The following is a 15,234-nucleotide window of genomic DNA, read 5'->3' as shown; positions in this document are numbered from 1 at the left end:
ACGAAACTTATTGCATTCCTGATACAAGTAACATTAAGGAAGCCGTGAAAAAATCAACAAACTTGCCGATGTTATTACTGCAATATGTTATATAAATAATATTGTTAAAATATTAAAATGAAAAATAAATCATTACATAACCTTAGCCTACCGTTTGTTTTAAGTTCGCATTTATAGACTGGGAGGGGGGGAAAGACAGACGTATATCACGGCCTGCTGGAATATAGTAAACACAGAAAACATTTTATAGCAACAATGTTGAAGTTAGATATTTTAGTTTTTAAAAGTTGCCGTCATTGAACAGAAACCATGATGGAGATTTCATTGCAACTAATTAGAAATTCGTCTTTCAGGTATGTAATAAACGATCTTCGCACAAAATAATGTACGATACACGAGCGGTATGTTTGTTTTCATGTTCTCGGAAATTAAAAAAGCTCAACTACGTTTCGCTTTTTCAATCTTTTCCTCGAACATGAAAACATCAACATACCGCTCTTGTAACGCATATTACTATTACCTGAATATAGAATTGAATTGGGATCACAACGCAACACAACTGAATTATGTGTTGATATTAATATTAATACCGGTATTACCAATTAATTATTAATTACGTTCACATTTCACAAGCTTAGTTACATCCATTTCATCAGATTCCTTCTACTGCAAACCAAAATTATTACTGCCAACATAACAGTTAGAAAATAACTCCCTGTTGTAGCATTTTTCAGTACTCGAAATTCGAAACAAAAATTGATAAAATAAAATTCAACCTGACATCTAGAAAATCACTATAATCTACTAGCATATGTAGAAACAGGGGGGAAAATGGTTAGGTTTCACCTTTAGGATATTACAGCGCATGCATTATGACCAGACACTCCCCCACTCTTTCTACAGAGCTGCGCACGAGATCGGATGAGTCTACTTACGAATTATAGGGGAATGGGTTAGTTTTTTGCCTTGAACTCGGTAGACACACGCCCGACCTTCCCTTCTACTCCTAACCCCTCCACAGAGACGTTGTTCCCGTACTGCACATCGCGAGTGTCTTGACAAAATACATGAGCTGTAAGTAAGATGATCCGAACTATGCTAGTGGAGAGAGAGAGAGAGAGAGAGCGAGAGAGAGAGAGAGGGAGGGAGGGGAGGGAGGGAGGGTGGGAGGGAGAGAGAGAGAGAGGGAGATAGAGAGAGAGGGGGGCGTTGAAATCAGTCGTTCTACCAGGTCCAGGTTGTACTAGCTCTACTATGGTCTGTCCAAAACAACTTCCGACCTGACAAATGGCGCCTTTAGCATGTTACCATGGCAACCATTCAAATCAACCAATCACAAGAGACGCGTAACCATGGTAACGGGAAGGTGTTGCCTTGTCTATGTTTACAAGTTGCACGTGAATACCAGGGCCTAGTGGTGAATACAGGGGCCGGAATAACTGAGTTGGGTGGTTAACGCGTGCTTTGTGGGAATTAAAAATATTATTTAGTTGTATTATTGTTTTAGTGTATCGATAATTATTGTGTTTAAATTATATTACACTATTATCTCCGTTGTCATTGGTGGAGTGTGTGTTTTCTAGTTTCTGCTAGAGTTTTCAAATAGATGACTTCTGCAATGTCGGAAGGAAGGCAGGCGGAGAATAAAGAATATTGTACAAGGTGCCCGTTAAAGAGTCAAGCGCGAGAGATGGTGTGTTATGTAAGAGAGTATTTTGACAGGAGAAAAGATAATGGCGGGCCTCTTTTACCTTTGGCGCGAGTCGTAATGAGAACTGTTGCTTGTGTTAAAATTAATAAGAGCACTGTTACCAATATTTAAAAAGAAAAAGACCGTGGAGATTTTTAATTATAAATATTTTTACACTTTACAATTTTTTCAACGCCTTTCTAACAATATTACATTGAAGAATACCGACACTCATAAAAGTAGAGGCTTCGTATTAAATTAAAACTGTTTTTACAGTTTACACTCCTTTCTACGCTTTTCTAACGGTATTTACATTGAAGAATACCGGTACTACTACTACTACTACTACTACTACTAATTATTATTATTATTATTATTATTATTATTATTATTATTCTATTATTATAGGCTAATAAAAATAATAATGTACACCAATTTTAATGCCTAGTGTTCAACAAATTGGTTAGAAATGTATGTGTTCATGTCAGCCGTTCATTACTGCACTCTATCGGCAGCGCGCTCGCTTACACGAAAGATGGGTAACATGACAACATTGCTCCCCCTTCTCTATAAGCTGTCAAGTCGGAAGTAGTTTTGGTCAAGGTATAATACCCACCGGAACACACATATTCTAAACAACCTCTCTCTTACGTTAAAATGGAAATGAAGGTTAACATGTTAAATGACTGGAATGCAATGTGGTTAAATAGTTCAAATGGCCAAATCACAAAATCACTATATTTTCCCACAGTTAAAGATAGACTAACCGCAAAGAATTATGAACCATCTTACATATCCACGCAATTGATGACTGGACACGGAAAATTTAATTCATATTTCGAACGTTTCAAAATTGATAACCCAAACGGCTCTTCATGTTCCTGTGAACACCCCACACAAACAGTCGACCACCTGTTATTCGAGTGTCCGCTACAAGAACGCAAGAGATACCGGCTAGAAACCCATCTTAGCATGTGCGATACAACTTTCTTACCACCAATAACAAAAGTTCTTCTGAAGCAATGTTGCTTAAAGGAATTCCACAGATTTATTACAGATGTATTTAAGACCTTTTAGAAGAATAGTAATTAGTATTCTTCTTGGAGCCAAATTTGTAACTTTTAAAAGTGTGGTTACTATGTTGAAGTGTATGTGTTGTAGCGGATGCTTGATTTGTTATGTATGTGGGTCATAGTTATGGGATGCTTGATGTCGTCGCAATGTCGTAATTATAGTTTGATTGTGTTTGTGTGACGATTGTGTATTAATTTATGATGTATGGTACGGAAAGCTGCACATTTGTATTATAGAAGTGTTACGTATGTGTGTTGTTAATGTGTTTGTATGTCTCAAATTGTATGCCTTGATGTTTGTTTTGCAATCGCAATGCCTAATTTACGGATTGTTTATGTTTTGTTCACATCGCGTAAGCTAATTTAATTTTCTTTTCCATTTCTCTTTACTTACTTACTTACAAATGGCTTTTAAGGAACCCGAAGGTTCATTGCCGCCCTCACATAAGCCCGCCATCGGTCCCTATCCTGTGCAAGATTAATCCAGTCTCTATCATCATATACCACCTCCCTCAAATCCATTTTAATATTATCCTCCCATCTACGTCTCGGCCTCTCCAAAGGTCTTTTTCCCTCCGGTCTCCCAACTAACACTCTATATGCATTTCTGGATTCGCCCATACGTGCTACATGCCCTGCCCATCTCAAACGTCTGGATTTAATGTTCCTAATTATGTCAGGTGAAGAATACAATGCGTGCAGTTCTGTGTTGTGTAACTTTCTCCATTCTCCTGTAACTTCATCCCGCTTAGCCCCAATTTTCCTAAGCACCTTATTCTCAAACACCCTTAACCCATGTTCCTCTCTCAGAGTGAGAGCCCAAGTTTCACAACCATACAGAAGAACCGGTAATATAACTGTTTTATAAATTCTAACTTTCAGATTTTTTGACAGCAGACTAGATGATAAAAGCTTCTCAACCGAATAATAACAGGCATTTCCCATATTTATTCTAAGTTTAATTTCCTCCCGAGTATCATTTATACAGGGACATCATTTTATTTTTACTAACATTTTTAATATTAACCTGGCTATACCTTTCTATTAACGATTGAAACAGGAAACACCGTTTGCTACCCTTTCCACGACGGAGTTCGATGATACTGGCGTAAAATACAAATCACTTTACTAGGTATAGGAGGGAAGAAAAGTGGTTCATCCATTTATGTAAACTAGGAAATATCGCAATTTTGAGTTTGATAATTTTCATTAGGTTTTTGTTTAATCAAAATACAGTACTGTATTAACACTTAGTGTTTTACACACGAATTGAGCTATCCATTCGGAAGTATTAAGTATGCAGTGTATATTGTACTGTTACAGCACATTAGCGAACTATATAGAGAATGAAGTTAAATTGAAAAATAATTATAATATGGATATTTAAACACATTTTAGAAAATGGTGGCCGTTCATTTCGATACAGGCTTCAGTTCTTTTGTGCATATTATCGCACTATAGACTATTTTACCTAATTCCAATTACCAGGTTCGTCCTTTGTACGAATAACTCATGTTGAAATAATGCTGTACCTACTCTATAAAAGAGTACCTTACGTACTGTAAATTCAATCTTCACTTCTGCCCGATCCGAAAAGATAAAATCACTCAGAAATGCTATCTACTGTCCGTTCAAGTGGTTTTGTCGCAGGGTTGTAGAAAGGGGGGGGGAAATCACGTGACAGTTAATTACTTAAGGAGGCCCTTTTATTTAAGTTATTTTAAACACTTGAATAATATTACGTAGACGTCCAATTCCTAACAGAAATTAATGTTTTCAGAAAAGAGCTAAGACAGCCCAGCTACTAGACTTTACAAAGGGGCGAACAGAAGCAGGTGGGGGAAACCGGGATGCGACATAGGGAAACGGACGACAGTACCCGTACGAAAATATGATTCAATATTGAAAGCTCTTTCGTCACTGGAAATCGCAACATATTTCTGAAACGTACTATACTCAATAACTCAGTACTGCTTACGCGCCCTCGGCTCTGTGTCGTGAACGGTTGGAAGTTTACTAATAGAAGGGGTGGGAGTGAAGTACATTCCAAAACTGAGGTACAATAAAAATTGAAGTGAAAATAAAATGATGTCCCTGTATTTGTTACTGTTGCTCCAAGATATTTGAATTTTTTCACCCCTTCGAAGGATAAATCTCCAATTTCTCTTTATGCTTATCTTTTTTTGTGTAAAACTGTAGCCCTAACATACATATGTAAAATAGGGCTAACCTCCCATTGGAAATACAATAATAATAATAATAATAATAATAATAATAATAATAATAATAGTAATAGTAACAATAATAATAATAATAATAATAATAATAATAGTAATAGTAATAATAATAGTAATAGTAATAATAATATTAATAATAATAATAATAATACCCACCTTTAGGCTATTGTAGTGTGTCGAAAAGTTAAACCTGAGTAGACTTTAATAAATTAGTGTTTTGGAAGCCCGCAAGCAAAATGATTCAAGTTTATATCTCGCGAAAATACAGAGTCGCTCAAATATTTAACCAACCTGCAAGCTGGCTAACAAGACTGGACACGGCACTGTGTCGTAAACGTAACTTGCTGCAACCAAAACAACAGCGGGTTTATGTTTGTTTGCCGGCCCTCGTTCTGTTGACACAACATGAAGTCTAGCTGTCATAATGCTGAATATAAGCCCTAGACTAGAGACAAGCCTGTCTCGATAAGTAAGCGAGCGGCAGTGATTTGTTGTTTACAGTCTGCAGTCTGTCACGCGTCCTCGTAAATCAAGCTCGCGCCCAGAACTCTTTCTTGCTGAACATTGTCTGTTCCTCAAATTAATGAATCTTATTGCGGCCAGTACTGGGGTTTATAGCTGATTTGATGCTTCTGGGATAGTGCACACTGGCGTTCTAAGATATCTGACCTACAATTTTCTGATCGTGTAAGGCTCGGGCGTGGGTTCGATTCCCGTTTGCGCTGGTTTGGTTTTTTCTAAGGTTTTCCGCAACCGTAAAGCGAATTTCAGGAAATCTATGGCGAATGTCATGTTATCTATGGCGAATCCTCGGCCTCAACTCGCCAAATATCTCGCTATCATCAATTCCATCGACGCTAAATTATCCAGTAGTTCATACAGCGTCGTTTAAAACCAAAAAGAATCCAAGTAATTAATTCTGATAGCCAACTATTGTTACAAAATAAAATACAAGGTGCAATCAATATATTTCCGAACGGCACTTGTATTTATTGTACCGTTAAACATACATGCGCGTGTCTCTGAAGATCATTGCTTCTATGCCTGTTGAGTCAGTCTATCAAACAGCGTCAAATTGTCTTTAAGAACTGTCAAGCAAACGTTCTGATGGGGGCAGATAAAAAAGTTAAATTTTTTTCTTCCACCATGGTAATAATGTCAAAAGAAGTGCTTATACAAATTTTGGCCACTCGACCGCAATTACGAGGGCCGTAAAAAAATAAGTTCGCCAGGGGCCGCTAACAGGAAAAAGAACACAGTTTCATTGGACAAATTTATTGGAATGGACACAGCAATTGTTGAGTTATTTTTAAACATATTTTCTATCGGAATTGAGACATTTCTCAAATAATGGGATCGACAGAGAGAGGTGCAGACGCAGTCAAACGCTGGTTCCGATCTGAGGCGGCTGACTTCTACGACACAAAAATTGATTCCACGGTATGACAAATGTCTGAATTCCAGTGGGGGATATGTTGACAGCGCAACAATTGCTGTATCTGTTTCAATAAATATTTCTATGCAATTGTGCTTTTTTCTATAAACAGCCCCAGGGAAAATCACTTTCTGGACGGCTTCGTAATTGCGGTCGAGTGGCCAAAATTTGTATAAGCACTTCTTTTGACATTATTAATATGGTGTAAGAAAAAAAATAACTTTTTTATCTGTCCCCATCAGAATGTTTGCTTGTGAGCAAACATGTCAAACACCTATTGCGATTTTTCTTGGAATCTCCCCATATACGCCTTATGGCTAGTCTTCTTCTCTCCCTTTCAAGTGATGCATTTAGTATAGATTCCAGGCGTTTCCCTGGTTGTAGATAACTTATTTGTTACCTATAGCCTGTGAGTTGCCTACATTTAAGGCAGTCCGGAAACTTATTGATTGCCCCTAGTAGAGCACGAGTGAACATTAAGTTCTGCATAAAAATAAGCAAAAGTGCAACTGAGGTGGTGATATTAATAGAGAAAGCTTCTGAGTACAAATTTTTATTACTTTAACAAAAATCATTAACTTTAATATTTTAGTCCGAAAAGAAGAATTAATCGGGAAAGTATTCCCTTTTCGATACACATTACTGTATTACTTACATTTTAGTTCGTCGGCGTGGTTGTCGGGGCAGTCCGGCCATCCATCGCACCAATAATAGCGGTGCACACGTGACCCATCGCCACATAGCGCGAACTGGTCTGTGGAGCAAACAGTTTAATAATAAAAAATAGTAATAATAATAATAATAATAAAGATAATAATAATACTTACTAACAAATGGCTTTTAAGGAACCCGGAGGTTCATTGCCGCCCCCACATAAACTCAACATCGGTCCCTATCCTGAGCAAGATTAAAACAGTCCCTAGCATCATATCCCACCTCACTCATATCCATTTTAATATTATCCTCCCATCTACACCTTGGCCTCCCCAAAGGTCTTTTCTCCTAAGCCTTCCAACTAACACTCTATATGCATTTCTAGATTCACCTATACCTGCTACATGCCCTGCCCATCTTAAACGTCTGGATTTAATGTTCCTAACTATGTTAGGTGAAGAATACCATGCGTGCAGTTCTACATTATGTAACTTTCTCCATTCTCCTGTAACTTCATCCCTCTTAGCCCCAGACATTTTCCTAAGTATCATTCTCGAACACCCTTAACCTCTGTTCCTCTCTCAAAGTGAGAGTCCAAGTTTCACAACCATACAGAACAACCGGTAATATAACTGTTTTATAAATTCTGACTTTCAGCTTTTTTGAAAGCAGACTGGATGACAAAACCGAATAATAACAGGCATTTTCCATACTTATTCCGATGTTAATTTCCTCTCGAGTTCATTTATGTTTGTTACTGTTGCTCCAAAATATTTGAATTTTTCGACCTCTTCAAATGATAAATTTCCAATTTGTATACTTCCATTTCGTACTATGGTTTGGTCATTAATAATAATAATAATAATAATAATAATAGTAATAATAATAATAATAACAAATATGGACTGTTCTAATAATTATTGGAAGGTGTGTTCTTCGGCTTAGAAAGTTTCAAAAGCGAACATACCGATTTCCTATGTGGCCAAGAATCTCTCAACCAAGTCATGCTTTTCGGATGAATTATTATTACGGATTTTCAACACTGTATTGAAGTACAGTACTTCTTACGTTGCAGGACTACATACAGGTTCAAATCATCATGGAAGATCTGAAAGTGTGCATACTCTTTTGGATCCGTTATGCTTGGCTAACCCACACAACTCAACAGTCAGGAGTTCAGCATGTGTATTATTGGGACCAGCGACCATGACGGTTGGAGTTGGAGAAAGGAATAAACACGCCCACTATCAGTAGTAGTAATAGTAGAGTAGGCCTAGTAGTAGTAGAAGCAGTAGTTGTGGTGCTAGTAGTAGGCCTAGTGATAGTAGCTATAGCAGCAGTAGTATTACTAGGAGTAGCAACAGTAGTATTATTAGTAGTAGTAGTAGCAGAATCAGTAGTAGTAAACCTAGCAGTAGCAGTAGCAGCAGCAGTAGTGATAGCAGCAACAGTAGGAACGTCACACCATTCCACAACGCGTAGACATCGTTAAAATGTGTTATCAAAATGGGTCATCCGTTCGCCAAGCATTCCGTGCGTTACGTGAAGTGTACGGTGTGCGTAATCGTCCCTGCGAGAGAACAATTCAACGTTTGATCGTACAATTTGAGGCAACTGGTTCTGTCAAAAGCAAACAAAGCCTGTACGTGAACGACGGAATCGCTCCAATGAAAACATTGTCGGCGTTGGTGAGAGTGTACGTGAGAATCCACGGAAATCAATTCGTCAGCGAGCACAAGAATTGGGTCTTTCATCGACCACAACTTAGCGGATTTTGAATCTGGACTTGGAATTACACCCTTACAAAATTGTTTTAACTTAAGAACTGAAGCCAAAAGACCATAGATTGCGCTATGTATTCTCTGACAGGGCTATAGAGCAATTTGAAGTTGACCCTGCTTTTAGCTGAAAAATAATCTCAACGACAAGGCCCATTTTTGGATGAATGGTTTCGTTGACAAACAAAATTACCGCTATTGGAGCAATGAGAATCAATTGGAGATTCAAGAACGACAACTTTATCCCCAAAAGATTACCGTCTGGTGTGGGTTTTGGTACGACAGAACATATATTTTTTTAAATGCATGAGAAGAGACTCTGACCGCCAATGGAGAAAGATACCGGGCTATGATAAAGGATTATTTTTGACCTTAATTGAAAGATATGAATCTCAGAAACGTCTGGTTTTAGTAAAATGGCGCCACTTGTCATACTGCTTACGAAACAGTCGACCTTTTGAGGGAGAAGTTCAGAGGCTGGTGATGTTGACTGGCCCCCGAGGTCATGTGAATTAACGCCGCTGGATTACTTCTTATGGGGTTATGTTAAGTAACGGGTTTATGTCAACAAGTCAGAAAAGGTTAATGATCTAAGGAACAATACCACGTGCGTTATTCGTGAAAGTGAGCCTGGTTTAAGTTTGTCTGTTACTGAAAATTGGAAGATCCGTATACTCACAACCCAACGAAGCCATGGCGGCCATTTAACTGACGTTCTCTTCCATACGTAATGGCATTAAGGGCCGATTGTATAAAGACAGATGACTGGAGATTAATTTAAAACCAAGTTCCGAAAATGAACTAAGATTACGACTTGCTCTAGAACAGGTTCAATATTAAATATGAATGCTTCTGATCCAGGTTCAAGAAGATTGATGGGGGAAAATTCTAAAGCTAAATATGATACATCTTGATTACACAACTTTTAACACTATATCACATCGGAACATATATTGTATTCTTTTCACGTGTTAAAATTAGGTACCTTGTTGAACAGAATTGCAAAGAAACATAGCAATACAACACAAAGACAAGAAAACAAAAAAATACATCACACTAATACACGAAAAAAAAAAAACACACAAAATTGCAACCTCATTCAAGAAATTAAATATAACATTGCATAAAGAACAAAAACACTCTACAAAAGCATCTCAACACACAAACAATAATATAACCACACAGATGTATACAAACTCAAATGCAACACCTGCAACAACATATACGTAGAAGAGACAGGCAGATCATTTCAAACACGTTACAAAGAACACATCACAGACATCACAAAACACTTCCACATGCGCAGAACACATCACAAATGTTAACGACACCTACAGCAAAATAACCACAGAGACATGGACATTCTACACATTCAACCCAAATACCAGAAAATAATCACAATAGAACAATACGAAATATACAGACACGCAAAAACACACCCTCTTGATATTTTCAACACACAACTCAATTTCAGAACACACGCACTATTTGGCTCCACATTACACACCCCACAGGAAGCACAATCAGAAGGCGCGAAAACCAGGAACACCCAGTTCTGAAGATAATCTACAACAGGTTGAAACTAGTCAACAACAAGGTACCGTAAAGTAGGGTGACTTTGAACAGTAATTTAGCGCCTTTCTAAATTAAATGCTGTACCCAATTGCGAAAAAACTGTTTAAGTTGTCAATAAATTAGTTCAGTTTTTTCGCAATTGGGTACAGCATTTAATTTAGAAAGGCGCTAAATTACTGTTCAAAGTCACCTCGGCATTCAAAGTCACTCCACTTTACGGTACCTAATTTTAACACTTGAAAGAAATACAGTATATATTCCGAAGCTAAATACGAGCTTAGATTCAGATAACATGAACTTAGATTAGCGTTTATACAACAGAAAATCTGGGTTCTACTTGACTGGCGGCCATTTTGACCCTTAATCTCGGTTCAAAAGCTTTGTACAACAGACTCTAAGTGCGCTTAAAAATAATAATAATAATAATCATCATCATCTTCCTAACAAGTATTAGGCCAAGTGGCCTGTTACGGTCTCAAACTAGAATTTAAATAATAATAATAAAATAAATAAAGCTCTCTCGTTTATACAGTTTATTTCATTTTAAAAGTATGACATCCTTATTGGAACTACTTATCTAGGTATTAATCAAACTTGCATAGTATTAAATTATTTATATATCTACCTGCTACCTATCTAACAATTAATGTTAATTTTCTGTCTGCACGCTGGTTTATATTCAATAGTTTTTATATTAAAATAATTATTGTTACCATAACGATATTACCCATCTCTCTGGTAATGCCGTCTTGATACGAGATATCTACTTTAACTTCTCCCGCAGTAGTTCAATTACGCCGCTGTAATTATTTACTTACCTGGACCACAATCGGTTTCATCTGAGCCGTCCTTGCAGTCCTGGGTTCCATCGCAAACAAAGCCGGGTCGAATACATTCTCCATTGTTGCATTTGAACTCCAGGTTCCAGCACTTCCTGTGAGCTGGAAGCATAAAACAGACCATCCAATTGAGATTCAGAGGAGGCAAACCCCGGGTCTCTATTCATTAAGCTAGCGCTATATCTCCAATTGTAAAAATATTGTACATTTGCATAAAATACTATACAAATCCTGTTATTATTCGTGAAATATAATTGAACCTTAACTAATGCTCTTTATCAGCATGCATACTCCTCAGACAATGCACTTTAACATAAAAGAACGCGCATAAAACTGGCTTAATTTACGTAGAGATTTGCTTCTGAACTCTTCTCAGATAGCACCTACTCCACAGGCTAATATGGAACTAGGTTAATACATTTTTGTGATGCACTTAAAACACATTTTCTACTGTTACAGAAAAAGATAGCAAGGGATTCCTAGAGTTCATCTATTTTTATATACGGATGAATTGGAAGCAGATTTTTATTAATTGAAGACCTCTCCGGAATAAGAATGTTATTAAAAAAATTGTAATTCATGTTTCTGGAGAAAGGAAAATAATTTCATGGACATATTTCATTAGGTCTATATTGTCTATCATAGCCATTCGATTAAACAAGGATACAAGTTTATTCGGCCATTGAACGCAATCATTTAATGTTATAAATAAATGCTTTAAAATTACTTTTGTGCGAGATCGTGCGTATTTGCTTGATTTCCACACAAAACCAATCCGCGGAAAGTGTAAAATTCCACATTCAGTATTCCCAACCTAACACACATAACAATTACCCTCTTCTTACCGCTTAAGTGACATATTGATTTTACTGCTTTAGGCTTTTAACATATTATTTTTAGAGACGTTCAATATAGTAATAATTATAAATTGGAAACTTACCACTGCAATTTCACCTAAATTGCACTGTTAATTATTGCTTTTAAATATTTTCAAAAATTAAGTAAACGCTACAAATCCACTAAAGTTTCTGCATTCGTGATGCAAGTAACATTAAGGAAGCCATGAAAAAATCAACAAGATTCTAGATGCCGATGTTATTACTGCAATATGTTATATAAATAATATTGTTAAAATATTAAAATAAAAATAAATCATTACATAATCTTACCTTTTGTTTTAAGTTCGCATTTATAGACTGGGGGGAAAAAAAGACAGACGTATATCACGGCCTGCTGGAGTATAGTAAACACAGAAAACATTTTAATTAATTATTGGGTTATTTTACGACGCTGTATCAACATCTAGGTTATTTATCGTCTGAATGATATGAAGGTGATAATGTCGGTGAAATGAGTCCGGGGTCGAGCACCGAAAGTTACCCAGGATTTGCTCATATTGGGTTGAGGGAAAACCCCGGAAAAAACCTCAACCAAGTAACTTGCCCCGACCGGGATTCGAACCCGGGCCACCTGGTTTCGCAGCCAGACACGCTGACCGTTACTCCACAGGTGTGGACTAAAACATTTTAAAGCAACAATGTTGAAGATAGATATTTTTGTTTTGCAAATTTGCCGTCATTGAACAGAAACCAAGATGGAGATATCACTGAAACTAATTAGAAATTCCTCTTTCAGGTATATAATAAACAATCTTCGCACAAAATAATGTACGATACAAAAGCGGTATGTTTTCTTTCAATTCTCGGAAATTAAAAAAGCTCAACTACGTTTCGCTTTTTCAAACTTTTCCAAGAACATGAAAACTTCAACACACCGCTCTTGTAACGCATATTACTATTTCCACCTACATCTAATATTTCAAGAATCTGATGTTACATCTTTTTTCCGGGGAGGTCTTCAACTGTGTAATTAATTATTTCCCAGCTGGAATTTAAGGTGCGATGAACATGTTTCTTATTTATCCAACAAACGTCGAAAATAATTTATATGTTTGTAATTCTTCGCTCTTACATCCCGACAAATATTCTGCGATTAGTTTATTTAAGTTTGGTTCAATGTGTTATGCAATATAGACAAGTTAATCGGTTGGGGAGGAGCAACAGAATTTACTATTTGTCTACTGATATTGTCTCAAAGTGAATAATTAAAATTTGCTAAAAAAAAGTCAATTGACTATCCCAAGAATTTTATTAATTTCGATTTTAATGTTTTTGAGAATGAACAAAGATATACCCTAATTAATATTAATAATAGTAAAAATATAAAGAAGAATCGCATGATTATACGGCCAGAAAAAAATCTGACACGTCTTTCAACTGAATCTAAATGTTAAACAACCACTGGACAAAATCACAGCTAGAGTTTTATACAATTCCATATTGATAACAAATTCAGGCCTAGATAATTTTTATTTCGATCAGTTTAAGAATAAAATGGAGAAAACTGTTTAATATTCATGACTATTTTTTTCTTTTTCTTATATGTATTCATTCAAAATTATATTCTATTCTTGATTTAATTCCCTCATTTCTTACTTACTTACTTACAAATGGCTTTTAAGGAACCCGAAGGTTCATTGCCGCCCTCACATAAGCCCGCCAGCGGTCCCTATCCTGTGCAAGATTAATCCGGTCTCTATCATCATACCCCACCTGCCTCAAATCCATTTTAATATTATCGTCCCATCTACGCCTCGGCCTCCCTAAAGGTCTTTTCCCCTCCGGTCTCCCAACTAACACTCTATATGCATTTCTGGATTCGCCCATACGTGCTACATGCCTTGCCCATCTCAAACGTCTGGATTTTAAGTTCCTAATTATGTCAGGTGAAGAATATAATGCGAGCAGTTCTGTTTTGTGTAACTTTCTCCATTCTCCTGTAACTTCATCCCGCTTAGCCCCAAATATTTTCCTAAGCACCTTATTCTCAAACACCCTTAACCTACGTTCCTCTCTCAGAGTGAGAGTCCAAGTTTCACAACCATATAGAAGAACCGGTAATATAACTGATTTATAAATTCTACCTTTCAGATTTTTGGGCAGCAGACTGGATGATAAGAGCGTCTCAACCGAATAATAACACGCATTTCCCATATTTATTCTGCGTTTAATTTCCTCCCGAGTGTCATTTACGAACCCCTACAATAAGCCTCTCTCATTTCTATCTTAATAATTTCTGTTTTATAATTATTGCATTAAATTTTGCATTTTCATGGAATTTTTCTTATATTTCACTTTAATAAAAATATTTATAGGATCTATCCACGAACATATGCTTGCTCAGTTGGATGTGCGATATGTTTATTCTGTGTATTAATTTTGTATTGAAGTACAAGTGAGTCAAAAGTCGCTTTCCCCACTATTCGTTCTTAGATTTCATACTTGTACACATATACAGATCTCATAACTTGAATAAAGGAATAGCTAGTGTAATAAGTGGTGGGTTGAAAACCATGTTCGTGCGTCAACTGTTTATCCGATGTCATGTCTTGAAAACAGCCCTCGTTTTGCCGATATGCAGTTGCTATGACAACAGGATGGAGCACCACCTCATTTTGGTGTATGAATGAGGAACTTCTTGAACGAGCAATTCCATGAATGGATTGACTATAGTGGCATAACATGCGACCTAATGTCATGTGATTTTTCTCTGTGGGGTATCCTAAGAGACGATGTTTTTGCTTAGAAACCGCAGGAACTGCATCAGTTGAGACATATCATGAAACAGTAATTCGTGAAAATCGATGGAAATAATCGTAAGTTATGTCCTGCGATCTGTAAATCAGTGTCTAAACGTTGTGATTTATGAATAATTTCAAGGGAAAAATTGTTCCGGGGCCGGCTATCGATCCCGGACCCTTCGCTTAGCACACGAATGCTCTATCGACTGAGCTACCCCAGGAACTATACACGACACCGTCACAATTCTTCTCATTTATATCCACACAACTCAAATATGCTGACAAGACGCCAGAAATCCAACTTTGAGTGTAT

General features: G+C 36.8%; 1 protein-coding gene across 2 annotated transcripts in view; it reads right to left on the bottom strand.

Annotated features, from left to right (window-relative positions):
* The window catches only part of LOC138702079 (G-protein coupled receptor GRL101-like), a 929,248-nt gene that overhangs the window by 122,895 nt on the left and 791,119 nt on the right, over positions 1–15,234 (bottom strand). For both annotated transcript variants that reach the window (XM_069829620.1, XM_069829619.1), the window contains exons 7-8: positions 11,261–11,383; positions 7,091–7,189 (exon numbers count right to left, since the gene is read on the bottom strand). In XM_069829620.1, the coding sequence (XP_069685721.1) occupies positions 7,091–7,189; positions 11,261–11,383 (222 nt within the window). The remainder of the gene's footprint in view (positions 1–7,090; positions 7,190–11,260; positions 11,384–15,234) is intronic.

The sequence above is a fragment of the Periplaneta americana genome, chromosome 6 (assembly GCF_040183065.1).
Source record: "Periplaneta americana isolate PAMFEO1 chromosome 6, P.americana_PAMFEO1_priV1, whole genome shotgun sequence".
Lineage (NCBI taxonomy): Eukaryota > Metazoa > Arthropoda > Insecta > Blattodea > Blattidae > Periplaneta > Periplaneta americana.
Note: the sequence above shows the minus strand (reverse complement) of the source record. Positions and strands in the feature narration are given on the sequence as shown.